Source organism: Anguilla anguilla, chromosome 3 (assembly GCF_013347855.1).
Source record: "Anguilla anguilla isolate fAngAng1 chromosome 3, fAngAng1.pri, whole genome shotgun sequence".
In the NCBI taxonomy this organism is placed as follows: Eukaryota; Metazoa; Chordata; class Actinopteri; order Anguilliformes; family Anguillidae; genus Anguilla; species Anguilla anguilla.
The window spans coordinates 13,695,622-13,723,589 of record NC_049203.1 but is presented as its reverse complement, the minus strand read 5'-3'; the positions used below and the strand labels follow the sequence as shown (position 1 = coordinate 13,723,589).

The window sequence follows — 27,968 nt, the reverse complement described above, 5'->3', positions numbered from 1 at the left end:
TTGGGTCTCCATGGTAGTAGCGCTTCCGAGCAATTTACCTGGAAATTGCAGGGGACTGTCATCAAATGAGAGATGAGTTTCAGCTCCAGTGGGCAGTAGCTCTTATGTTGGAAACTGTATGACTTCCAAAAAATATGGAAGTCACACAATGAAAAAAGCCTAAAAAAATATGATGAAACAAAGAATTCACATCGATATTGGGAGCATGCCGAGGTGCTGATTCCAAAGAGCTAGGCTAGCAATAGGGAGGGGGATTCCCATAACCCAACAAGTCTCTGTTTTTCAGACTTAAGCTGTCATTTTGAATTTTAATCAGTTATTACCATAAAAACGGAGAAATGAAAACCTCATAGATAGATTCGGTGAAAGAGTTCAAAGTGAAATTCCCCCTGGCTTCAAATATGACTGCACAGGGAATTTGAACTGAATCTGTTCCCATGCTGTTTTTTTGGCCGCAGGTGAAAAATCTGTGCAAATCTACCCCATGCATCTACCATGCAAATAATTCACATTTTACGCTGAGTGTATGAATGCACCCCTTGATCTTTTATTGAATCCAGGCCGTGCCAGTGGTGACTGTGGTCGGTAGCTCTGCAGGGTGTAACGTAATTGGCCTCAGCATTGTCCAGGATTGCGGTTAGCAGGATTGTCCATGTCTCACTCTGCACCTTGGTGATTGGATGTTCTTCAGCCTGAGGTGCCAGCAGCCCATAGAGCATGCCCTTGAAGAATCAAAAGAGCGTGGCTGGTAGAACGTGCTTTGAAGGAGAGAACATGTTCGTGTCCCCTTGATCAGAAGTAGGATGCCGCAGTGATGAGACTGGGCCTACAAAGAAAACCGTGCCTTCCAAATTGGGGAAAAGGGAAAGCGAAATTAAATATCTATCACAAAAAACTAGGTTGGATGTTGCATTGGAGCGAGAATGGGGAGCCTACAGAAGCTTCTTACATTACATTACATTTATTTAGCAGAGGCTTTTATCCAAAGTGACGTACAAAAGTGCATATCAAGGTCTGGTTTTATAAGGGCTATAAAGCCATCGTTCATTTTTAAGACTTCTAAATGGCGGGTCTGCTTAAATGTTTCCTGGTGTGTCTATGTGGGTTGTTTGAGCCATGACGCACTGATACCGTTCCCTCAGAATGAAAGCTTCTCTGAATCTTTTGAAGATGAATCGATCAGACCAGTCTCCACCCCCCCCCCCCCCCCCCCCCTCCCGCCTGCTCCATTAGTGGGAGGAGTGATGACAGCCTCACTTGGCTCTTGGCTGTGACCCTAAGTGAATATTGAGTTGTTCTGTCCAAGGAGGTGTGCTTGTGGAACGACTCACAATCACCGAATCCAGAGAATATGGCGACCAGTCCAGCAAGAACAAGAAGGGTTACCGTGCAAACATGATCCACGTGTCATCATGACATTTTAATAAGAAAAATTTAAATTATATGGAGCATCTGTGTGCTCTGTGCACTTGATTGATGCCATTCAAATTCCTTCTCCTCTGAGATGCAAATGAATGTAGAAAACTGCCCTTGTGGTGTAGCGTGGGTTTTGATGTTATACCTCCCTCCTGAAAAAGCTAATGCATTTTTAAAGAGGAAACTGGACTTAATTGAGTTATAGATGTCTGTAATTGGGGCAAGACACTGATGGAATCCTAATTAAATGTGGATTACACCCAGATAAATATTAATGAATATATAAGAGATAAAAGATAGCATGACAGTATCTTTGCTTTCATATATGATTGGAGCTGGATAAGTTTCAGAAGGAGCTGTTCATATTCCTGTATTAGAGTTCCTTCAAAGGAAAGATAAAGAAGGGATAGAAATTCTGAAGTTGTGCAGCGATGAAAGGGGTAGCAAAGAGGTGAAATTTCGCTGTTGGCTATTTGCAAGTAGTGACATTAGCTTGCACCTATTGACATTGGCATGAAGAAGCACTAGCGTACGTTTACCCTTATTGACATTGACAGGAACTGACAGAAGCAATAGCTTACCTTTATACACATATACTTCATAGACTTCACCTTACAGAAACCCATGCTGATGCAGCCAGAATTCAAACTGTCGATCCACTCGCCCGAGGGGTGAAGTTCACCTTTCGTTGATCCTAAAGCTGGGTGTATATTTGCTGTGGAAACTTCGGCTAGTTCATATGAACAAAATTATGTAAAATGACGTGCTTATGGAGAAAAGTTTGGCCAAGAAGGCTGTGTGCACTGCGGTGACCAAAGTCAATGGGGAGTTTTGTTTTCTCCACAAACACCAAATTTTATGTCATTTAGTTTGTACAACCAACTGAAGTTCGTTTTTGCAGCAAACGTTCTCCCAAAAGTCACCCCCTTAGGTAGATGATCTGCATCAATCTGGCAGTACTGTGGAGCTGGTGGCTTTCAACGTAGTCCTTTTTCACTTCTGAGAGCTCAGTTTACCTTGTTTGGTTCCAGTGAACTTCTGGAAACCGAGATGCGAATGTGAATAGCCAGGATATCCCTGGTACTCTTTATGCAGTGGAAAGCTGATTTCAGGTGATTTGAAGAAAAAGCAGACCCTCTGGTTTCCCAGGAGCAGGCTTCAGTATCCCTGTATGAGAATATCTTCCTGTGCGGGGAATTCACAGATGTTATTGACTTTATTTGATGTACCTTTTGCAGCAAGCTGCAGTATGACACTCAGAGGTAGAGGACAAAGGTGTGGCGAGCAATACTTGCCAGGGACGTATGATTCTCAGCAGAAGTGTCAATAAACCAGTTGTCGCTTAATTTCCATAAATAAATATTTGAACAGGAAGTCAAACAGATGTGACTGTGTTCTTTGCATCTATAATGCAGTTTCTCTGGTGGCAATGGCCGCATAATGCATTGGACTTTTCATTTCTAATTTATAGACTAGATGTTAACATGGGATGATTAGGGTGTCAATATGTATGTCAATAAACCAGACATAAAGTGTACCCACTCCCCCAAACATAGGAGCATTCAGGCTGAAAAATGAAAAAAGCAGAATGAAAATTTATCACAAAGACTGCTAAGGAATGCTGCTGACCCAAGAGATTGGAGAAAAGAAGCTGGAATTGAAGATGGAAAATATCCCTTTGGTGTTTTAAACAGCTCTTTAAAATCAACTTCTAATTCAGCTTGTAATTAAGGGTGGCACAAGCTTATAAGTTTATTTACTTATTTATCTTTCAGAACATGAGGCGAAAGAAGCGTGTGATTGGCTTCGAGCAGCTGGATTTCCGCAATATGCACATCTCTATGAAGGTAACCGTCCCAATTGTACTTGCAGTGCATTGCTTTTATAGCACAGCTAGCCTCAATGTTATACACTCTTTTTACTAGTGTCTAGAATGGGAAGTTTATGTGATTGGTTTCCACTAAAAACTATACAATCTGATTGGTTCTAAATTGTAGCGTAGGCTATATTATGAAATTGCTATTAATTAAAGGTATATTTATGCAATGTGTTTTCTGGAAATAAATGTATATGTGTTTTCTTTTTCAGAAATGCTTAAAATAATTAATTTAATAATCCAAAACTAGGGGTCATTGCTGGTGCAATATTCCTGAGGAAGAATAATTGAGGTGGATTGATAGTAGGGGTTGAATATAATTATTCTTAAATTACTGATATCACCAACAATGTCACACCAACCCACAATTAATTTGTACATGTAGCATTTCATTTAGATTTTACATTTACATTTAGGCCATGTGTGCATTGTACTTGTGCATACAGTATACTGTTACAGGATACTGTTTATTTCATAAACACAACATGGCTGTTGTTGGACAATAGCCTGCACATTAAAAGTAATGTGCCCTTATGATTATTTGGCATGTTGAACCAACACCTTTTTCCCAAGTTTATTTTCTCATACAGCAACTTTATTTTTCCTTTTTTGATTTGTGGTTAAAGATCTGAACATGTTTTGTCAGTGTTGGATCTGAGAACAAAAGGGGTTACTCTTCAGGACAGTATTCATAAAACATAAAGTAGCAATGCTGATCCATGACCAGCTTTGGCCTTTAGCTCATGGTAATATTCTAAACTTATCCATTATAAGTTTAGTGGTAAAACTAATTTTAGATCAGGAGTGCTACTCTGAGAAACTTTCTGAATATGAATCCGGTTTGTTCTTCTGGTATTAATATACTCTATTTATAGAGGTGTTGTGATTACTGTTTAATATGTGACAGTTGAAATTACAGGTAAATTATGTGTAATTATACAGACGGGAATGTCACCCAGGACCGTAGTTCATTATAACTCTTGTTTCTCACTTTGCAACAAATAATTTTGCATTGAATTTTTATGTTCGCACTTTTTTGAACACCCCCTAACTTAAAAACAATTCAGACAGACACAGTTGAACTTCTTTGAACTTTGCAATAGAGCAACAGATTAACTGGCGGTGCTGTTGAAAACGGGAACCTACATATGCACAACATAAAAGTACAGTTGCTGAAGTATGTGGTTGCATAATCAAACTTCTGAACAAAGAAAAAGCAAAACTGCATGAAAGCTCGCTAATGGCCGGATGCCATAAACACTAGCGCGATGTGCGACTAGCATTAAGAGCTCCCCAGCAAACTGGGCTAATCAGGCAGATCACTGGAGTGGCCAGACGGAAGATAATTGAACCAGCTGCCACTCTGTCATTAGGGCGATCTTAATTCCAAAGCAATGTTCGTATTAAATATCGAACCCCATTTGGCATTCTTGTCGGAGGCATTCTTGTTCTCTGTTGAAGCCAGATGAGTTGCATGTGGGAGAAAGAAAACAAGCACTGGGATACTGGCTAAGGATTGGCTAGGATAAAGAGATGCACAAGCAGGAGTTGTGGTGTTTAGGGACTGTGATTGGGTTCTGCGTTTCTGTATTTCAGGACTGGTGTATCAGCATGCTTTTTTCTGTGGCCTTGAACAGAGGAAGAGGGAAAAACAATAGCAGGACATGATGTAGCAAGAATGACAATAGACGCAGGATTCGTTCGTTCATTCATTCATTCATTCATTCATTCATTTACTTATTTATTTGCTTACGTACTTATTTATTTTCCACACTGGGAAGTTAGATTTCCTGTGAATGAATGCAGAATGGAGAGTTTTCATTTTATTACCTTTGTTGTTATAGCATTAATCCTCGCACTCTTTCATTGAATACGTGGAAGTGGAGGAATGGGATTTCGTGTCGACGCAGGAAGATGAAGCCTCTCAGTAATGCCAATCTTAACTCTCTTTTCATCACCTGCCTGTCAGGCGCGGCCTGTCCTGCTCTGCGGGGACGAGCAAATCCTCAATCTGTGGAATAGAAGCTATCAGCCGCACTACTTAGAGAAAATGAGCTTTCAGAGTGAGCTGTTCCTGGGTAGGGACTTTAAAAGGAGAGTCCCTGCAGAGAGAGAGAGAGAGAAAGAGAGCTTTAAAAGTAGTCTGCGGAGAGAAATACAGATGGTGTCGAAAATTATTTCCATTTGTGGCGCTAATGCCCAAATTTTACCTCACAAAAAAAATTCTACATGCGTGTAAACAAAAGAGAGGGGACAGACCTGGATCAAATAAATATTTTACATGCTTTAATTCTTTAGATGCCGGTAAAAGTTGTATATCCTCATGTATATAACTGAGATATTTGTGTTTTATTTTTATTTTTTTTGAGGAGAGCAGACAGTACGCCCTCCTTTCATATTTTTTGCCATGTTTTTCCCGCAGATATAGAAGGGATCACAACTCCAAAGGCACCATAGCGGGAGATTGAACCCCCACAATGCGTGGAGAGTGCTCCACACATCTCAATGACCCCTGAAACAGAACACGTTACTAGCCTAAAGATATGAAATAAGAATTTTGTTCCGCACATTAAAAAAAATAGATGGGTTTAGTTCATTCTCAGTAATCTGAAAGGAGTTGAATTGTGTTAAGGTTTTTTAACTATAGTATTTGACCCAGATCTGATCCTTATTTTTTGTGATATCCATTGTCTATAAATGCACTCACCATAAATGCAGCTCTGATGAGTTTACATTAAGTGAACTTACCAGTCAGCTCAGCGCTTACAAAAACTCCCAGGATTTTTAGCGGAAGCAAGTCTCATAAACAGGAACTTTGCTTTTCGTCCTGACATTCTAGAGATAAGGTGTTCTGCAGTCAGCCAGACAGGTATGTGCGTGCTATCAGCTGTCAGTGAGGGGTACGAGCTCCCCTGTTGTGCTGGAGCCCGTAGAGTGAAATGTACTGTCTGGCTCCCTGGCGGTTGTGTTAGACGAGAGTAGACTGCACACATAAGCTGAAGAACGAGAGTGTAATGCCGTTACGCAGATTCCACAAATGGAAAAAAGTATAATGGAGCAATACTCAATGGGTTCTTGTGTTAATTAAATGTAAAAGAATGAGCTGCCGACTGATCAGCATTTTGGAATGGATTATTCTCTAGGGCATCTTCTTACTGATTAATCTCACCAGAATTAAAGTGAGCCCTGGTGAATATTATGCGGTGTGCCCATGCATGTATCTGTGGCTGTACGTGTGTGTTTCTGTGTGCGTGTGTGTTTGCTTATGTGTGTTTGTGTTGTGTGTGTGTGTGTGTGCATGCGTGCGTGCATGCGTGTGTGCGTATCTGTCTGTATGTTTGGCAAATTGTCAGAATTCAATGATGAACTCCTCACTGATCTTTTGGAAATTGTTTTTACCTGGAAGGGCTTTTTGCTGTGAGAATCCCAGTCATGGCTGGATGTTTTTGTTTTGTTTTTGGAGCAATGATTGTTGGCCTCTCGCCATGCAGTCTGCACAGACTTACTTGATAGACACATCAGATGTGGGCCTTGCTTTCTACACTGAGCTGTTGATCGATCGATCTGAGTTCTGGCTTAAAGAGAAAGCGTGACTGGATTACGCCCGCTTGGATTGAACTGAAAATCGCAGATGCCAGAAGGGCATCTGTGACAGCTCTTTTTACTCCCTCTGTTTCTGTTGGTCAAATCCAAAGGGGGAAAGTGTTCGATTTTCTGCCCGTTGCCTTTCAGATGGCCTGCTGCCCATTGACATTTCCTCTGTCAAAAAAGACCACGATTTTCTGGACCAGGATTCACTGAAATCGCTTTGTAGGTAAGTTAAAACAGTTTCTTGGCCCTTTAAAATGTGTGTGAGCTCTCAGTTGGATCCAAGTCAGCGTTTGAGTTATTCTAACGTATAACTACTGGCTCATTTTGAAACATTACCTGAGGAGGGACTCCCCAGTCCACAGCCCCTCTGAGGTGCCAGTGGGCTCTTCTGCAAGGCTGAGAAGCTCTGAGCGGGAAAGTGAACTTTGTAAATCGGCCCTGTCTGTTCTCCCCCCGAAGCGCCCTCTATGTCTCCAGCTTCTGGAAAAATCCCTTTGCAGTTGAATTATGCTTTGAACTTTAAATTCAATATATTTTGTATAGCCCTTTTTTTTTTTTTTTTACAGAGGACTGTCGCAAAGGTACTTTACAGAGAAACAGAAGGAAAATTTGCATGGTCGTTGACCACTACCAGCATTCTGAACACTCGTACTTTGATTATTCATAAAAACAAAAAAGTGCGAGGTCTTATTCGTCAAAGAACATGGAAATCACACTGATGGCAATAAATCTCAGAGCCAAGGCGTACATATCTGGTTCAGAGTGCTGCAGTGAGTGAGGGTAGGGAAGAAAAAAAAAACATTCAGTCGAATACATTTGGAAATAAATATCCAATTTATTCTGTTTCTCAGTAGGGCTGGGATTTGGCATGGCGTGAAATTCGTGGGCTGAGGGTCTTGAGTGATGTACAGTCATCAAATGCTACCTTTCACCCCTTCTAGAGGCCTGCAAAGATGGTCTGTCTGTGCAATCTCAGTCTGGACCCCTTCTGTGTGCGGGAATCTCCTTATGCCACGCTTATTGGCATGAAAACACTGACAGGCTCCCAGTCCCTCCGCCGAATCGCTGGAATAAACCGAGTTTTAAACCAAAAGTGTTTCTATCATGAATTGAAGAATTATGATGATTCTATTACCATGGAAATGAGAGAGAGAGAGAGAGAGAGAGAGAGAGGGAGAGAGAGAGAGAGAGTGAGAGAGAGAGAGAAAGAGAGAGAGAGAGATTATATGTCATATGGGTCATTGTTAATTGTTTAATTGTGAATCGCTTTGGCGGGATTGTTCATAGAGTCATGTCAATAAAGCAATGAATTGAGAGAGAGAGAGAGAGAGAGGGAGGGAGACTTTTTTGAAGCGTACAATTTCCTGTTATTTTCATCACACACTTGCGGTTGCCAGGTGCAGGAACTCTCCTTTAATCTCTGTGTTTGTCCGTTTCTGCACAGGAGGCTGACAGCGCTGAACAAGTGTGCGTCCATGAAGTTGGAAGTCCACTTTCAGCGGAAAGAGGTGGGTGGGATGTTTACAGCTTGTTCTTACCTTCAGTTACGCTCTGGAAAAAAAATCTGTGTATAATAGTTGTGCATTATTCTATCACTCTTATCACTGTGGTACAGTAGCCTGAGCTCCTGCTGTGGATGCTGAGCTGTATAAACCAATGTGTGAAAGGTAATTCACCCTAGATGCAGACCACAGGACACGAACACATAAATAACACAATTATAATCTCACAGTAGAAAACGGTGAGATTATTATGCAGTCATGGCATAATACAAAACCAGTCACTTGGTGGTTCCCCACGGCAGATCTCGCTAACTGACAATGTATACATGACAACTTCATATACCTGATATTCCTGTGATTATTAGTAGAGATATTTTTTGTCTGTGTTTATTTGTGCCTGTATAGAAATGTACGTATGTTATATGTTAGTATGTACATGTGTGTATTTGTCTCCTTGTAGAGTGAGGATTCGGAAGAGGATGATCTATGTGCAATCAGCGATCGGTGGGCATTCCAGCGGGACAGTAAAAGATGGTCCCGATTGGGTGCCCTCTCGTACCCCTCCCCTTCCCCCTCCCCGGGGGTAGAGCATGCCCAGACCTCCGAGGGGGAGTGGGGCAGCAGGGAGAGCGTTCTGAGTGACCTCAGCGACCTGGGCGCGGCCTCGTCGCATAGCAACAGCAGCCTGGGCATGCAGAGCGCCCGCATCACTTCCTCCAGCTCGACGGTCGCCTCCTCCTCGCACAGCGACCCGCCCCCCGCCGAAGCTCCGCCCCCTGGACGCGCTCGCCCCAAGAGGCGCACCAGGAGCTTCCTGCGCAGGATCGAGTCCTTCCGCCGCAAGGAGAGGGAGAGCGGGAGCGAGAGGGCGGCTGCCGATGCTCAGGATACGCCCCCTGCCACCGGAGCGGACACGCCCCCTCCCGCCAGTCTGGCCTGCACGGCTGGTGACAGGCTGCCCGGAGGCGGGGGGAGGAGCCGGTCGCCTTTCGCGCGGCGGGCGCTGACCCTGGGGAGGGCCTCGACCGCGAACGGGCCAAACGGCACTGGGCGTTGGGGGAGGGCCCAGAGTGGTGGGTTTTGTCTGGAGGATTTCCAGGTTCCGCCGAGCTCCTCCGATTCGCCGGAGCAGAGGGGGAGGGATCGGCGGGCGAAAGTGGTGCACCTCCCCCCGGACCACAAGCCCGGTACCTTCCCCAGGTCCCTGTCTGTGGAGAGCTTGTGTCCCCCTAGTCCTGGCGAGGAACTGGAGGGGGCGTGGCGGGTGGGTGGAGCCTCGCTCGATGATGCGTGCGTCGGCGGGGCCGAGTCCGCTGATTCGCCGGGGTTGACTGGCTGGAGACGGGGCTCCTGCGACTCGGAGGGGAGCGTTTACGACAACATTCCGGAGCCCCCCCTGGGCGGGGCCCCCCAGGACATCTCCCAGCACCTGGACGACATCCTGCAGCATGTCCAGGGGATCCAGCACAGCCTCCACATGTGGTCCCGCAAGATCTGCCCCGAGATGGAGGACGAGGAGGAGGGGGAAGACGAGGAAGAGGAGGGCAGCCTCATCTCGGGCGGGACGGTGGAGACGGTCTGCACCCCGAGCCTGCGTTTCGAGGAGCACTCCATATCGGACGTGGGCACGGCGGCCAGCGACGTGGACAGCACGGGAAACTCGCTGAACGAGGGCGAGGAGCATGAGGACATGAGGGAGCGGCGGGATTCAGGAGTGGGAGCCTCTCTGACCAGGCCCAACAGGTGATGAAAACAATATGATATTGATTATATTAATACTAATTCATAATATTAATAATATTTATAATTTTGTATTCATTATATTAACATGAATGATAATTCTGCCAGATATTGTCAAGAGTGCCTTAGATTCAGATTGACGTTGAAGGAAAGGTATAATTATAGCTTTGTTGCTGTAATAACAGTTTGCTGTGGTTGCTCACTGTGGTTCCCCGTGCCTGTGCTTCAGGAAGCTGCGCTGGCACAGCTTCCAGAACTCGCACAGGCCCAGCCTGACGTCTGCGTCTCTGGAGATCAACCGGCAGGCGGCTGCGCAGCTCAACCTGCTGCAGAAGTTCTCCCTGCTCAGGCTCACCGCCACCATGGAGCGCTACTCCGTCCCCAGCAAGCAAGGCTGGAGCTGGTGTGTGGGCAAACCGAACACAAAAATAACAAACTGCATAGAACCACGGACACACACAGAGACCGTAGATCCATGGATAAACAGACACCTGCAGATGTACAGACAGACAAAAAACCACGCAGACATACAGACAGACAAACAAAATGACAGATGGAAGCAGAGACACAGACAGACAACAAAAGAGTGTGGGTTTAGAACAGAGATAAAGGCTATACATGTTTTTGGGTATGTGCCAATATGTGTGCTAATTGCCTACTCTTATGACAAATCCTCAGTCTTAGGTTGAGATATTTAGCGTCTGAAAGATCAGTACTTTCTGCTCTATTAATACCTCATTCCTGAATCAGAGGCTTTATGGAACAGATTACTCATAAACAAATTAGAGCTCTTAAGCAAGTCCACCCTTCCCTTGTGCCTGTTCTACAGGACCGTACCGAAGTTCATGAAGAGGAGCAAAGCCCCGGATTACAGAGATAAGAACGTGTTTGGGGTGCCCCCGCTGGTGAACGTGCAGCGGAGCGGGCAGCCCCTCCCCCAGAGCATCCAGCAGGCCATGCGCTACCTCCGCAGCCGGTGCCGCGACCAGGTGGGCCCGCCCCCCCATCCCCTCGCCCCAGAAATGAACTCATCTCTGCCCTGGGAACATTACCCGTATCATCCGTCCCTTGCTTTCCTCCCTTTTATCTGTCAATGCCGGTCAAACTTATTTCAAGCACAATGAGCCCAGTATGTTTAATTCATCTATTGAATTACTTTTGCAAGTTTTGTAATACAGCCGCACATTGAGTCCAAAGGTATATCGGGTCGACGTGCATATTCCTATTTCCTGGTCAAAAAAACATCATGTCCTTATTTGAGAAACTTTTTCTGGGCAGGTCGGAATATTCCGGAAGTCGGGGGTGAAGTCCCGGATCCAGGCGCTGAGAAGACTGAACGAGGCTTCCCCGGATCACGTGGACTACGAAGGCCAGTCCGCCTACGACGTGGCTGACATGCTGAAGCAGTACTTCCGGGACCTTCCGGAGCCTGTGTTCACCGCCAAGCTCACAGAGACGTTCCTGCAAATTTACCAATGTAAGAGACACAGAGGCACTAACATTAACGCATATAATCGTGTCTAATCCTGTGTTCACACACTGGCCAAACTCAAACACAGAGGTGTAGCTGTACCAGGGTTAGCTTGTGTTCATGGCTAAAGTCACTGGCATTTCTGGAGATGTACCAATGTCAGTCTGTGTTCATGGCCAAACTTGCAACTATTCTTGGAGATGTACCAGTGTCAGTCTGTGTTCATGGCCAAACTTTCTGGCATTTCTGGAGATGCACCAGTGTCAGCCTGTGTTCATGTCCAGACTGTCAGAGACGTGCCGGCCAGTACCAGTTTAATTTCACGTACAAATGAAATTCCTTATGTGCTTCAACCATCTGTCAGTGTGCTTCTTCCAGCATCGCTGACAGTTTCTTGACTTATATGCACTTTTGTAACATCTTCTCGGATTTGTTTGTTTCTTGCCTTCCTTGACTCTGGCAGACTTAATTATACTCATAAAGTTGCAATTGACAAAAAAAAGTTCACATGCAAACAGATGGAGCGACAGAAAAAAAAACGTGTTGTCGCTCTGGAGTTTTTCTTGACAACGCCGTTCCACTTTTTTTTCTCGGTTCCTGCTTTAAAAACAATAGAGCTGACACTTCCTCCGCTTCCCTTTTTTGTGTCGAGCGGGGTTCGGATCCGCCCCAGAGCAGAGGTCACTCCTCTTACCCTGGGAGCCGAGAGTCCCAGGACCGGCCCCCATCCCTCCTGTCAGCCACGCCCCTCTTAGTTTACCCCCCCGCCCGATCACCCTACACCTCCCCCCAGTGTCTTACATCTCTATTGTTCTGTCAGTTACAATAGAACTAAACTGAAGATAAAAACAGACTAATTACAGAGTAATTGACCGACCCAGACGTAGCATGTGTAATTATGTCTTATCCAGGCCCTTATTTTCACTGATGGCTAAAGACAAACATGACACCAAACCAAACTTTAGTTTAAAAAAAAAAAAAAAACTTGAAATGCTATTAAAGTTAGACAAAGAGGTTCTATCTCAGGGGGTCTACTCTATATTTCTCACCCCCCCCATTCCTTAATATCTGACTCTAACCCTCCCATCATCCCACCCCCTTCCTCACTCTGACTTCACCCTGCCCCATCTCCTCATATCTCTCTGTCTAACCCTAAGTCCTTCTCTCTTACCCTCTCTCCCTCTCTCTATCTCCCCCAACCCATTCCTTTCCCATGTCTCTCTCTCTCTCTCTCTCTCTCTCTCTCTCTCTATATGTGTCCGTTTAAATACAAATAATGACATAGATGGTTCTCTCTCACTGTCTTTGTCTATCTCTTCCTGTCTATCTCTATTTCTCTATCTTCCTTTTCCCCCGTGTAATACATAAATATGTTAGTCTTATTTTATTTATGTCGTCGTTTTGTGCAATAAAGGAGTCTTCACTACTAAGCATAAGTGCTTCAGTTCTGTATTGACATGAAAAGTTTAATTTCAGTCCATTTCTGTAAACAGAATTTTAACAATATCTCTCTCTCCCTCTCTCTCTTTCTCTATCCCTCTCTGTCTCTCTCTCTCTCTCTCTCTGTCTCTCTCTCTCTCTCAGGGGTTCCTAAGGAGCAGCAGCTGCAGGCCGCCCAGGCTGCGGTCATCCTGCTGCCGGACGAGAGCAGGGAGGTGCTGCAGACCCTGCTGTACTTCCTGAGTGACATCGCCTCCGCCCTGGGCAACCAGATGACTGCGGGGAACCTGGCTGTGTGCCTGGCGCCCTCCATCTTCCACCTCAACGTCTCCAAGAAGGAGGGCAGCTCACCCAGGTGTGCGGCTCCTACACCCTCTCAACTGGGCTCTCTCTCTCTCTCTCTCTACCCCCCTCTCTCTCGCTCCCTCCCGCTCTGTCCCTGCGTGTGTGTGGGTGTGCCCACGTCTGTGCGCAGAGGCCACTTCCTTGTTGTCTTTAGGGAGCCGCTGCAGGATGTGACAGGATGTAGCAGGGTTGCTGCGGATACGGCACCCCACCCCCCTGTAATAATGGACCAGGGTCCGCTCAGTCCCCCGCTCCTGCCTCCAGCTCTGATCTCATTACCATCTTGCGCAGTTTGGCCGGACCGGCCGCGCAGATGTGCTCAGTGCCGACCGGTGTTTGTGGGTTTTCATTATGAATGATGCATTCCGAGATCATCACCATTACCAGCTCATTAAGGTCGAAATGTCTTCGTTGCCAGTTGGCATCTGAGTGCTTACCTGCCTCCACTGGGGTTTGTTGAAGGCCTCCTCTCCCCAGGGAACACTCTCCTGTTCACACCTATTCCCTGTTTTAACTTGAGTTCACCAGGGCTCTCCTGCTCGCTGTAGCCTGAGTTCTCCAACCCCCACCTGCTGTGTACCTGTTTTTTTCCTCTGATTCTGGTGCTAAATGTGTATACCTGCCTGTGTGTACTTGTCTGCAGACTGTCATCTGTGTTCAAACAACATTAAAGTGCTTGTATGCAGTGCACGTTCCCGCTTGTTAGTCCGTTCTAGAGTACCTTATCTATCATAAACCTCCCGGTGGATCAAATCACCACCACGGAAGTTAGCCTTCTTTTTTTCCCATAATGCTGGCATTGAATATCAATGACTCGCGCTTAAGCCATTTTTCAATACGGCAGCCCTCCTGTGGATCAGTGCTTTCTGTTAACTGTTTGCTGTTTGCTTTTTTCGGACAGACTGATTCACGGGAGGAACACGACCAACAAACCGGATCACAGAGATCTGAATGAGAACATGGCCGCCACGCACGGGCTCGGTCACATGATTGTGGAGTGCAAGAAACTTTTTCAGGTAGACTACGCCAATATACAGTCAGAATAGACACTACACATCCACACATGATTGGTGTACACATCTATGCATAATACATGTACACGCAGGACATCTACACGCAATCAGTATGCAGTACACACAGGACATCTATGAATACACATTATTGCATAGTATATCTATTCTTACACATATACGAATAGAATGTTTACAAACAGCATGTCTGTGCCATAACTGCACAGAGGACATCCACATATAATATATCTACACAGCACGTGTGGATAATACATCTCTGGCATCGATTTATAGAGTTTATTTATAGAGATTTATCGATTTACCGAAAGTACTGCTCATCAATTTGGCATTTTGGGATCAATAAGTTACTTTCTGTTTAGTCCTTTTTTGTCATCAAATTTTGATCATACAAACATATGATCGTCCATCTACTTCCATGTTTATAACATATAATGTAGGTCTTTGGCTTTGATGCAGGGCCTGAAACTGACTTTACCCCAACAAATCTGTTAATTAGCTTCAATTCTGCTATTTTTCGTGCTTCAACAACAAATTAATTTACGTGCGAAAGCTGACTAGCTGTTTATATTATCAGTTTATTTTTAAGGGCTGCTTATTGTCAATGGCAATTTGAGGCATCCAGCTCTCTCCCAAAAAGAATAAGAGTCTGATCTGGGTCTGTCCTAATTAATTAAGTCTGACCTGTTAGAATAAAGAGTGAACACAAGGGTAACAAGAAGCAATTGATTACATCACCACAGCTGTAAATATGCGGGTTTTAGCTTTCTGTGGGTCTTGTCATTCAGGTTGAAGAGATGCTGCAGACATCCATGCGTATTTCCTGCTGTCAATTTAAGCTCATAGCGAGTCATTTTGCAATGGATATGCCCCTTTCTGGCCTTTCTGTGGCTCGTCTGCACAGGTGGTAGTGGCTCAACCGAAAGGAAATAAAGAATACATGGAGAAAAAACTGAAGAAATGTGCGCTCTGTGTGCACGACTGAAGAAGGTTAAGTGGATGAATTCACTGTTCACATGGTTCCTTCCCCCCAATTTTTTATTTATTAATCTCCTGACTATTCTCAAAATGAGTTTGACCTTTTTTCTTTCTTTCCCCCGGTGGCCCCAGATCCCCCCCGACATGATGCTGCAGTCCCGGAACTCGTACCTGGCGGCGGACACCCACCCCCTCCCCCTCCACGGGCTGGGCATCAACCTGAAGGGCGAGCCGGTGGATTACCGGGCCTTCCTGGAGGACAGCATCCAGTGCCTCCTGCGGGAGATGGCGGAGAAGAGCCGCGGTTGGCACAGCGCCACCGCGCCCAGCAACACTGAGCTGGCGTACAAGAAGGTAGCTAGCGCATTTGGGGGGTGGAAGGGCAGGTAGATGGCTCAGGCATACAACCATTTTTGGGATTCCAACCATGTCGCTACGCTAATACGCAGTCCATACCACAGCCTCACTGATTCTGCACAGCCTGCATCACAATGCAATGCAATTTACAACGCCACTAAACCTAAATGGGTTCATTTATCTGTGGCAGTCACTGAATGGGGTTTGGGTCTCTGCCAATATCAATGAAAAGCTGTTTAGTTGTTTACCTTGTTAATGACTGTGCATTTAACGGTCGAAGCATATTTTTTTTCTAAAGACGTTTTTCACATCGAACTGGCTTAGTTTAATTTACTTTAAACAAATGTAACAAATATTCAATTTTAGTCGTACACAAATAAATATTCTGCTGGGAAACTGATAAATAAAAATTTTTGAAAGGTAAGGAAAGGCCTAAGATTTCATAATTCACTAGATTATGCTTAGCAGAGGGAATTTGCCTCAAAGGTCAGTGTGACACAGTTACACATATCCAAATATAGACCAAAGACAGATGACTCATCTGTGCTTATCAGTAGGGGAAAAGGCTTAGCTGCATAAAAAAATGCTGGAATTATGGGACGCGTGGTGCAGTCCCTGGGGTCACCGACTCTCACACCGTATGCTAAACCCCCCAGGTGAACTGAGGAGCCACGGGCACCTGTGCTCTCTGCTTTCCCCAGTCCGAATAAAGCAAAAAATACAAACGGAGGGTGGACTCTCCGCTGTCTTTAAAGCAGTGGTAACCAACCCTGTTCCTGGAGATCTACCATCCTGTAGGTTTTCATTCTAACCCTAACAAAGCACACCTTATTCAACAGCTAGATATCTCGTTGAGCTGCTAATTAGTAGAGTCAGGTGTGCCAAATTAGGGTTGAAATGAAAACCTACGGGATGGTAGATCTCCCGGAACAGGGTTGGTTACCACTGCTTTAGCTTCTGTAGCTTATTCTTCTGCCTAGTTGGCTTTGCAGAGGTTAGGTCTGAATAGTGTTCACTGTGTGAGCTAAACTGTGTTCTTGGCTAGAAATAGCTGTACAAAATAAGTATTGTACCTTACTGAACCTGTGTTAAGCAGTTGTCTATGACCATGAAATGCACTTTTTGTACGTCGCTTTGGATAAAAGCGTCTGCCAAATAAATGTAATGTAATGTAATGTAATGCTTTAAAGAAATGCAGGCATATATTAACATCCACCTTTTCAAATACTAGCCCATCCTTGCACCGTGATGGTTTGTGCCGGTCATGGATGTTGGACGGAAGCTCTTATTGAAATGCACTTTTCTGTATGGGCGTCGTCTTTGGTACAGGAACTCCAGTCGCTGCTGAGAGCAAGAGTGAAAGGACTGTAAAAGCATGCATAAGAATATACACAATTACGATAAATTGTTAATCAAGCTCAAAAATTACTTGCAGTATCCAGCTTTGAATAAAACCTGGACTTGAATGCCACAAGGGTCTCTTGCTCTACTATATTCCATAGAAAGCCACTTCATGTGTTGACAACTGTCTATTTTAAGAAATACTTCTTGACATCTGTGTACTTACCTTCCTTCTACCTAAGCCCCCCTTGTTTCCTTGCAGGAGGTAGTGTGAAAAATATTATTTAGTTCACTTTGTTAAGACTTATCTATAATTCATCTGTTCATAAATCTTTGTTCCAGAAGAAAGATTGGTGTTAGTAAGCTCTTCACAGCTCTGAAACCTGCTACTGAATTCCTTCACCTCAGGAGATTGTGGTTGACTTCTCTAACGGTTGTTTGAGGGGTTTTCTTGACAGATCAAATTATTTTTCTGTCATCGACAGTCACCCACAATATATTTCACCTTTGCATGATTTTCGTCTCTGTTTATACCTCTCAGTCAAAAAGAGATGTATTTTTCCTTAAGGTCAGTCTTGAAAGATGGAAATGTTTTAAGAAACAGCTTTTGGAAGTTGAAATCAAACTGATTCTTTTTCAGTTCTATTTTTCTTGAACTTTCTTTAACTTTGATATGCTACATGTTTTCATACCCCAAAAGTACATTTAAGAAACAGTTTATGAACATGCATATGCTCTTTTTGTAATCTGCATTGCATTTTTGGTCCCTTATGTATGCAGTCATGTGCAATGGGGTTTAAGTGATTTAGATGTTGCCTAATATGTTATTCATTCAGATTACCTGCAGAGGACTGTCCGTAAAGATGGAATTTAAGCACGTTTTCCTTTTTCTAATTTGACGTAAAAGTACACAAAATACAAAAGTATTTGACGTATGCAGTCACTGAAAAATAGCATCAAAGAAATGAAAAAGTAATCCTTATCTAAATTTGGTAACATAAGCTAAGACCAAACATTATAACTAGATTCAATAGAGCCTATATGTCTTATCATCAGCTGCTGTTTTAGTTGTGCAGAATGATAGCTGATGATCACATCCAGGGCCGTGTCATATTGCAGAATGACAGAGAATATCGCTATGATCTTGAAACAGTTCATTTCTAAGAAGCGAGCGGATTTTAATTCTGTCAGCCCCATTTCCTAGACAAATCCCTGTCATTGTACTCTTCCTCCGCAAATTCCCTCAATCAAGTCCCACTTTTTAAATCTTAAATGGGGATAAAAAAAGAAACTTTGTATCTTGCAAATTACAGCAGTCGTTCCCAAAATTGCGGGTTGATTGAGGTTGTTCATGAGATGACAAAAAATGTCAGCACTTTACTTTGTTTAATGAACTGCAACGGCTGCAGTAAACATCAGGGATGAGAAAAATTTGTTAGAATGATTCTGGTTACTGTTGTGCTCCTCCCCTTATAGTAATGTGGCTAACAAAACTAATCAGAGCATGTGTATACACGCAGTATATAAGTGAGCATTAACTAAGCGGCTTCAACAGTCCAAACGGTTACACTTAAATATGAAATATGAAAAATATGTTAGTCAAAATGGTGGAGGAGTAGCCTGCATACAACAGTAGGTTATTAACCTACATTACTGTACATATAAAATATAAGCAAACAGAAAACACTTTATACTGTATATTTAATTACTTATTTGTACATGCGGTTTTTGACCTGTGAATTTGGGAACCTCTGACTTATATCCCTTTTTCTTTTGCCATGTTGCCTTTTAGGTGGGAGACAGGCCGCCCATTCGCCTGTGGAGGTCCTCGACTGAGATCGAGGCCGCCCCCACCGCCGTGCTGCACAGAGTTCTGCGTGAGCGCCACCTGTGGGACGACGACCTGCTGCACAGCCGAGTGATCGAGGCCCTGGAGAGCAACACGGAGGTCTTCCACTATGTGACGGACAGCATGGCGCCCCACCCCCGCAGGGACTTTGTGGTTCTGAGGTACAGTGTGACATCACGCAGGCTCCTACAGTAGCTCGTCGCAGGCTCACTGGGCTTCAGGAAAAGGACTCCAACCTCTCTCCCCTTCCCTCTCTCTCCCCCCTCTCTCTCTTGCTTACGTTCTGTCGACATTTATTTATTTATTAATTTATAAGCTCTGTACATCTCTGAAAGACCTGGTCTGTTAATTAATCCTGAGGGTGAGCATTGCTTATTGAACTAACTGCTTTCTGAGCACAGGGACACCATTAATGAGCTTATTTGTGTGTTCCACCACAAGGTCCCTTATCAATTACTTGGATTTGTGCTTAAGTAGTAGTTAATTAACAAATAAATATATCTACAGTTTTATTCACTGTTGCTAGTAGTGCTGAGCTCTGAACTCTGTTCTCTACCTATCTATTTGAAATGCATATTTGAAATACTTTAAGTCTGTAGATCCCGGTAAAAATTTTTGTGTGGATGTGTGTTCAAAATAATGAAGTGTACTGACAAAAACATATACCTGTTTTCCTCGTCCGTTCTAGTAAAATAACAAATGTGATAAATTTATGTAAATTTCATGTAAAAATCATTTTACATGAAAATATGAATTTTGGGACAGATTCCCAAACATGCAGCTATCTACTCCTGTCCTCCCCGTGGCCTCCTGCTGGTGACGGAAGGCACGTGCGTGTGTGTTCCCGCAGGAGGTGGCGCAGTGACCTCCCGCGGGGGGCGTGTCTGCTGGTGTCCTCGTCCGTGGACCACGATGCAGCGCGGCTGGAGGCGGGGCTTCAGGCGCTGCTGCTCACGTCCCGCTGGCTGATCGAGCCCGTCGGGCCTGGCCGGTCCCGTCTCACTCACTACTGTCGGGCTGACCTGAGGCAAGTCTCTGCGCCCGTCCCACCACAACCTTACTTATAAGGGAAATCAGTCCTGTATTAGCACATTTTTGGCTTCTTAACTCACTAGCAGAGTTACATGTGGAACTACTCTACCCCTGAGCAAAGTACTTACTGTAAATACTGAAGGCTGCTGAAATTGTGTTTTGAGGGGCAAAACCTACCTGTACACTCCAGCACTTGGGCCTGCGTTTGATTGCTTTTGGGTGAATTACGTCAGAACCTGCCTGTATACTTCAGTACCCGGGCCTGTGTTTGATTGTTTTCCACGAATTACACGCACTTCAGTTTTAATAAGCTGAACACCCATCTGCAGCTGTGTCCCATAATGCTAATTTTGCCACGTGCTGCAAAGCCAGAGTGGCTCCGTTTCAGTCTGATAACTGCACCTGCTTATTCACGATTAACAGGCCTACCCAGTGCACTGAAGATCAGCCCTCTGCGAGTCAATTTGATTTAATTAGCCCACTTAGTAATCCTGCGAAGCAAGTTTTGGGTGATTAGCAGCTTGCGGTTTGTTTCAAACTCTGCTTTGTCCCCTCCCGTCCCACACTCGTACGCCTCCACAGTTGCCAGGGATACTGCATAAAAATATATTTTGCAGTAGGAAAAGGTGGATATGAACAAGATCCAATTTATTTTAATGAGTCAACAAACTCATAATGACCATATCTTTAGTGCTAAGATGCAGATAATTAAATTGAAGCACCAGTGTGTAAACCTCATGCTTCTACTCACAGTCAGCAGACAGGTGTAACCTATTTTTGTTCGCCTGTGTGTGTGTGTGTAAGTGAGAGAAGGCAAAATAAACCTGCAGCCACTTGCAGTGAGATACTGTATGCCCAAACCCAAAAAAGTCTTAAGAGGCAATCCAGTGGTTATTACAGCTTCTTCTACTCCAAGCCCAGATGTTTGGTAATGTTTCTTCATTACAAAGGCAATAACAATGGGAAAGAAAGATATAGATGGGAAATGTATGATAATTAGTTTCATAACTTAACTGAAATCATCCAAAATTAATGGGATTTTTCTTCACTAACTTTCTTTTCTTCATTAACTTCATTTACAGTTCTCAGAGCTTTTATTCACAGTCTATTCATTGCTGCTGATAACATTACGAGCATGTGCAATGGCGTGCTACACACCCACTGACATGATTTACATTTGCATTCCACTGGTTTCATGAAAAACCTTGTTTGTTAATAGCCCTTAGATAGACCTCACCCACCTCTATATATTCTGTATATCATCACTTGACATTTAATACATTTTCTTAAAAACCCCACTGGTCTAAATCATAATACTATGCAGTAAAAATTTAAAAACAGCTGGTTATTATTGAGACTTCAGTTTTTGCTGATCCAGGCTTTTCATTCAACACTGACAATTTACAGCACTTAGGCATTTAGTAGACTGATTCAAAGCGATGTACAAGTACTTATAACAACTCAGAGAATAGTGCTCGACCAAGAAAATAGTTCAGACAAAAATTGTAGTCAATTATAGAACCAGGAGGAAGAACAAGTGAGAAAGCACTTAATGCACCATGGATTTCCTGATTGTAACCAATGAATGTGTTTGTTTCTCCCACCCTCTCTTTCTGTACAGGGGTCGTTCTCCCGAGTGGTATAATAAGGTCTTCGGACATCTCTGCGCGGTGGAGGTTGCTAGGATACGGGATTCCTTCCCGGTTTTCGTCCAGGGGCAGGAGGCGAGGCTGTAGAGCTCTTGTCATTCACCCGGGGCTTTTTCTCACGCAATCATATGCCCCGTGTGCCGTTCTCACCATAGAGGTGTGGGGTCCCCATGGGTGGGAATGAGACAGTGTCCTCACTGTCTCAATGGTCAGATATAGCCAGTGGCCCCACGACCAAGTGAAAAGAACATCACAAAATGTTTGATTTCATCTTTGATGAAAGAACATCGAAGAACTTTAATGAGGATTTTTGGCATTGTGTCTGCCAGGTTTGCCAGGACTCTTGGACCGAACGTCTGCGGGTATATGAAGTAAAGAGTGGAGAGTTGAAAAAGCATGTGATGGAAGGATGGGAAAAAAGAGGAAAATATGCATAGAAGGCTGAGGATATGAATGTGAAAAGAAGTGGTTTTAATGTGTTGGTCCTAAAATGGAGGATGACTGAGGGATTTTGCTGTGTGAGGGGGATCGTGGGAAAGCCTGGTGGAGCACAGGGAGACAGGGCTGTGTGCTATTGCGAGATCCGAAAACAGACCGATCTGGAGCCTGTGTTTCTGATGCACCCCAGAGTAAGCGTGTGGAATGAGTATCAGTTTTTTTCTTTTTAGCTCTTAATGGATACAGTTAGGATATGGACAGGTTTCGTCCGGGTCCGTATTTATACGGTATCTCATAGTTGGGTTGTTCTAGGATTGTTTTTGCCTTTTAGCTCATGGTGGATAAGAATACAGACAGGGGAGACCAGATATTAGATCAGCACTCCTGGGGCCTAATTATAAAAATATTCTTGAACTTAAACTTAATCTTAAGGTCATTTCCCAAGTTGTGCTTACGCTTCATTTATAAAAATTAAGACCAAGGCAAGTTGCTTTCATTTAAAGGCATATTATGCAGGATTTTTAAAGTCTGTGTTTACAATCAAAGAAGTCAAATCTTCAACCCCGCCCACTCACCCCTGAGCACCAAACCGAGTCTCAGACATTCAAATTCATTAGACACTATTGGTACATTTCTCAGACCAGACCAGACATTAGGCTACATTGTCTGGTTGGGACCACAAACCAGGCATGCACAAATAATTTGAAAATAATTAATGTTCTGGTCAAAAACTGGACATCTGGGAACCATAGCTGCATAGTGTAACATCAACATTACTTGCATGTCCAACAGAAAACAGGCCAACTCCACATTGCTTTTCATCCCCTTGGCAAACTTCAGCTGAGGCCACTGAGGAAAAACAATTCCAACGTTACAGTAACTCTAGTTGTTGAATGAGCCCTGTCGCCTTGTCTTTTTGCTTTGCTGTATCTGGCCCATTATAGTGGCTAGCTAGCTATAGCAACAAACACTCCTTTGAATCTGATCCCAAACTACAGTCTCTGTAGTCACACACACCCCTCCACACACAGAAAAGAGCACCACATCCAGAGACATCCCAAACACATTTTAGAATAAGAAATACAGGTAAAGGTGCACAAATTCAGCAAAGGTTCATAGAGACAACAATTGCCCGTCTATCGTAGATGCCTTAGCAGGGTCATTTTTATAAAATATAAAAGTTGAAAATCTTCCATAGCATGCCTTTAAACTGTCATATCTGTGTCTCATGCACCTGTATTAAATCTCAAATGAACTTAAATTCGAACCCACGTGGACATGCTTTACATTTACATTTACCGAGTCAGTTACAACCATTTTCCTCTAAATGAGGTTGCATTTCAACATTTCTTGCGTTCATCATGGCTAAAATTGATTACCAATTAAGATTAGCAGGCAGCCCTGAAATTTGCAGCACCTCCACAAAACCAGCTGGTGCTTAACGTATGTCTGGTATAAAATGTATGTAGAGATACAGTATGATCATATCCACATTACAGTGGAATTTCATAACTAACCAATTAGTCATCGTTTTCTGCAATAACCACTATCTAAGATACAATGTTGATTGTGAGACCATTTTATGACAGACAATGGTAAGACCATTTAATAATGAGGCGCCTGTTGGGTCTTTATGAATCCGGACCCTGGAGCACTAGGAAAACGTGCTGTGCTATCTTTTAGGCTGTTCTTCTCTACAGCTACTAATAAGATAAATAACATGTTGTGCATCATTTTTAAATATAAAGTGGCCACCACTGCTGTGTAAAAATGCGTGCCATTAATAAAAAATATTTAAATTCACAGGAAGAAAAACATAAAAAAGAAAAAAATACTAATGGATTGTCTCTTTGCACGTATGATATATTGTTAAGGATAAGACTTGAAAGAGGGTCCCTTATGGTAATACAGTCCCTCAGAAGCAATTCCTTAGTGTAAAAGGGAACTGCATTTTATGTCTTAGTTTTGCAAACAAAATTAATGTTTTCAGATGTTTCCTATCATCTTTCTTTTATTATATGGGATCATATCTCCCTCAGCTGGCTAATGATGTCAGTTTGGGAATGCAGTCTCATGAATTAAATCTGGTTGTACACTGCATTTTACATTGCGGTGTAAGCGATGATATTTCCATTACTTGAATTGCACATTTGTACTATAAACTCTTACAAGAATCAGGGTTTAAGATGGTGCATCCTAGTCCTGTTCATATCTAAACTGCCATCTTGATTTTCATAAATAGGATGAAAAATGGCAGCAGGCATCAAAGGTGACCTCTTTAAAGTAGCCAGACTTTTTTCTACCTATGCTGCCTACAGTACATGCCTTTCATGGTCAACTGCACTGCCAACACACACAAAAAAAGAAATATATATCTTGCCACTGCAAACGAGATGTGTCTTGTGTTTAGCAGAGATGCCTTTTTGCAAGCGTCACTAGCCCCAGGCATTTCTACTGAACCCTGACTGAAGGATGGGTAGGATGACAAACAGTCTGAGGTTACCCATCAGCAGGTGCCAGTGATGGCACTGCAGAGTAGTGGAATGGACACATTTTAGTTTTCAGTTTGTTTGACTTTGAGTGATGTATGAGTTGTAACTGATACGTTATATTAAGTATTTTATTTATTTATTTCCTGTTAACTTTATGTCATGCAGTGAAGGAGGCTGCTATGATATGTGATGGTTGAAATTTTAAACTATATATATATATATATATATATATATATATATATATACACACACAGGATTTTGTGTTTCTTACCAAAAAAATACTCAATAAAGAAATTATTTACCAATTTAGTTATTCACTGAGGAATTAACCAGATATTCTGGCTTGATGTTGCAAGCATTGACTGAATATTTTAGCAATTCAACTGGAAAGTTCATCATGCTATATTAGCTTCATCCAGTAAACATTCATCTTCGCCAGGAATTTGGTTTATCGTAATGTGCCGTGCTCTCTACAGTGTATAGAAAATGTAGCCTATACCCCAGATGATTTATAGTATGGTAAATGGTATGAATATAATAAGGCTACTAAAGGTCACATCCTCTGATACTTTTGTCTTTCTTTTGTTATTCTACAAGTGACACCCTACCTGGGTATTTTAGATTGCATCTTTTCAGCAATTTTAGTGCCAGCATTATCTTCAAACCTTTAAACTGACAAGATTAAGCAATCCGACAGGCACTAACTAGGAAAAAAAATATATACAATTTGGAGGCATTTTAGCCTTGTATGATTATTTATTAACATGATAATTGGATGATTTATCAAAATGTTTGTAACATTATCAGATTTACTGCATCTTGCACAATTGATTTTAATCTTTTTTAATATTATTATTTAAACAATGTATTTTGTGTCCCCTGTACTAAATGAGCTTTTGAATTATATAACTGTATGAATTATATTGAGGTGGAACTATACGGATAACACAAAAAATAAAACATTAAAACCTATGTGTGTGTGTGTGTGCTCGTATGCATATGTGTCTGTGTGTACATGTATGTGTGTGTGTAGGTGGGTGTGTGTGCATGTGCTCCTATGCAAATGTGTGTGTGTGATGACATGCATGTGTGTGTGTGTGTTTGTCTTATTGCTGCCAGCATAACTACAAATATGACCAAATGGAATACATGGAAAAACATGAACATAACATATTCCTGGATATTCATTTTCATTTTCTTCCAATTTGGAATTCCCAGTTGCATGTCTCAGGCATTTCTCATTAATGCAACAGCTTCGCTTGTGCTCCATCCCAAGGGCCATCCTAAAAAAAGCTGAAATCCCCATCATATCTAACCATGCAATAATCTATTTACTGATTGCATTTCACTAGGAAATTGCGATGGTTGGTGTGGATTAAAAGAAATAAATAAGATGGTTCAAGTGCCTTGATGATTTGATGATGATGAAAATGATGATTTTTAATAATTGAACAAGAGATGTACTGATGAGGAGGCTGCACTAGCACCTGGCAGCTGGAAGACTGAATTGCTGTACACGCAAAATAAAATCCTCTGAACATATCTACTTTGAAATATGCACTACTTGCGCTGAAATCATAATGTGGCACGAAACCAGCCGGTCAGGGCTGCTTTACAGAGAACATGTACTTTAATGATACGCCTGAGTCTGTTAACCAATATTGACAATTATGCAAATGACATCAGCGGGGTTCCCTTTTAAACATTAATCATTAACAGCTTTGATCCCACAATAATTCCCTCTGATATTTATTGCACATAATAGATGGGCCAAAATGTAAATTCGGTCCATTTTATAGTTAGCTGATGCCCACCCATCCACACTTGGCCACTTTGCAGGCCTTTCAAAGTAAAGGAAACAGTATTCACTTTTATAGACATGTATTTATTTATTTGTATTTTTTTTTTTTTTTTCTCATGGAAAGTCACATTATTTGTGGCCAGCAATACACACGCAAAGGAAACTGATGGAAGGAACAGTCCCCTCGGTCACAGCCGCCCCACGGTACGCGGATATTTACTCCGCAGGCATCTTTTCCCCGTATTAAACGCAAATAAATGGAACATCTGAACATTTGTTCCGGAAATTTGCGCAACTGGCTCAGCAGTCGCCGAAGAAGCAGCAGGACAAATGAAAAGCTCACTGCAGCCCCGAAGGGATGGTCCATCTCCAAAACATCACTGATGCTGAAAATGCACCTGTATCCCAAGCTATGGAAAATGCCCCTCCCTCCCCCCACCCGCCCCCCATCACACAAGAACATTTATATGAAGCACATTTTCTTTCCCCCCCATAAGAAATTAGGATGCAATTTATTCCCATTTTACATTTTGTCTTACATTTTTTTTCAAGCTCTTCGATACAATGTTATTAAATATTTTTTCCCCTTTTAGAAATATTCATTAAAATGAAGTAATAAAATAGAAGAAAATTACATATTACAGTTAATTGAAATCCATAAAATGATAACATGTATAATATCCTCTTTAAATAGACAAATAAGGAAATGCTTGCCTTTTTCAGTTGTTTGAGCGCTTTAAAGATGACTCGGACCATTCTGAGTAAGGAGTGGGACTATAACAGGGCACGGGAGTGCACACATACATTCATTACCAGCAAAGCAACAAAGCAACACAAGCGCAGCACATGTTGCTGTGTACAGTCTGAACCCTTTGACCAACCTCTCATCTGCGGCTTTGACCGGAACTTTCGAGAATGAGGGGCCCAGGCAGGAGGTGAGCTGATTTAATACACTGATGTGATCTGGGCATTCCCTCAGACCTGAGACAGGACAGAGATGACTCTCCTTTGGCTGTGCGGTAGGCCTTAAGCACAAGCTGGTCAGGGGTCGCAGACAAGTGGTCTTACAGCTGACTCCACTGTAGAAAGCAGCAGCATTGCAGTACCGTCCAATTGTAGCCCTCATAACATGCCTGGAAAATTACAGCCTTAAAGCTAATTCTGTGAATGTAGCACTCCAGTGCCGCCCATATTTCCCCCACCTGATGGTTGGCTCTCGGTAGGGCGGGTAAGCACAGTTACTGAACAGGTGTCCAGACCAGTGTGTATGCTTGCAGACCATAGAAACACTGTTGAAATGCCCCCTCCCCCATCTTGTGACTAGAGGGTGATGGCGTGTGCGTAGTTTGTCAAAATTCTGCAACAGGTCCACCAGTCCATTAGGGGGCACTGTTATGCTTGTAGATCATGGCGATGTCATGAGGGGTCTCCTTCATCCCCAGCTGCTGCCACTTCATCTGGAGGCAGAGTTTCAGGCGCTCCCTGAAGTATGTCGTCGTCATGGTGTACATGATAGGATTCAAGGCGCTGTTTATGGGCAGGATGAAGATCACCACCCATAAAATAATGGTACCTGGAGGACCAAGGACAAGAGCAGATGACAGAGAGAATGATAGGCGAGG

General features: G+C 43.2%; 2 protein-coding genes across 5 annotated transcripts in view; one reads left to right on the top strand and one right to left on the bottom strand.

Annotated features, from left to right (window-relative positions):
* LOC118223610 (stAR-related lipid transfer protein 13-like) overlaps positions 1-23,012 on the top strand; it is a 46,666-nt gene extending 23,654 nt beyond the window's left edge. For all 4 annotated transcript variants that reach the window (XM_035410355.1, XM_035410354.1, XM_035410357.1 and 1 more), the window contains 13 exons: positions 3,192-3,263; positions 7,025-7,106; positions 8,328-8,391; positions 8,846-10,128; positions 10,355-10,528; positions 10,955-11,114; positions 11,404-11,602; positions 13,181-13,391; positions 14,283-14,397; positions 15,520-15,741; positions 18,878-19,095; positions 19,785-19,961; positions 21,588-23,012. In XM_035410355.1, the coding sequence (XP_035266246.1) occupies positions 3,192-3,263; positions 7,025-7,106; positions 8,328-8,391; positions 8,846-10,128; positions 10,355-10,528; positions 10,955-11,114; positions 11,404-11,602; positions 13,181-13,391; positions 14,283-14,397; positions 15,520-15,741; positions 18,878-19,095; positions 19,785-19,961; positions 21,588-21,702 (3,092 nt within the window). In that variant the 3' untranslated portion in view covers positions 21,703-23,012. The remainder of the gene's footprint in view (positions 1-3,191; positions 3,264-7,024; positions 7,107-8,327; positions 8,392-8,845; positions 10,129-10,354; positions 10,529-10,954; positions 11,115-11,403; positions 11,603-13,180; positions 13,392-14,282; positions 14,398-15,519; positions 15,742-18,877; positions 19,096-19,784; positions 19,962-21,587) is intronic.
* A 3,453-nt stretch (positions 23,013-26,465) lies between these two features.
* Positions 26,466-27,968, bottom strand: part of LOC118222716 (relaxin receptor 2-like) — a 33,413-nt gene continuing 31,910 nt past the window's right edge. The window contains exon 18 of the mRNA XM_035408497.1: positions 26,466-27,919. Within this exon, the coding sequence (XP_035264388.1) occupies positions 27,726-27,919 (194 nt within the window). The 3' untranslated portion in view covers positions 26,466-27,725. The remainder of the gene's footprint in view (positions 27,920-27,968) is intronic.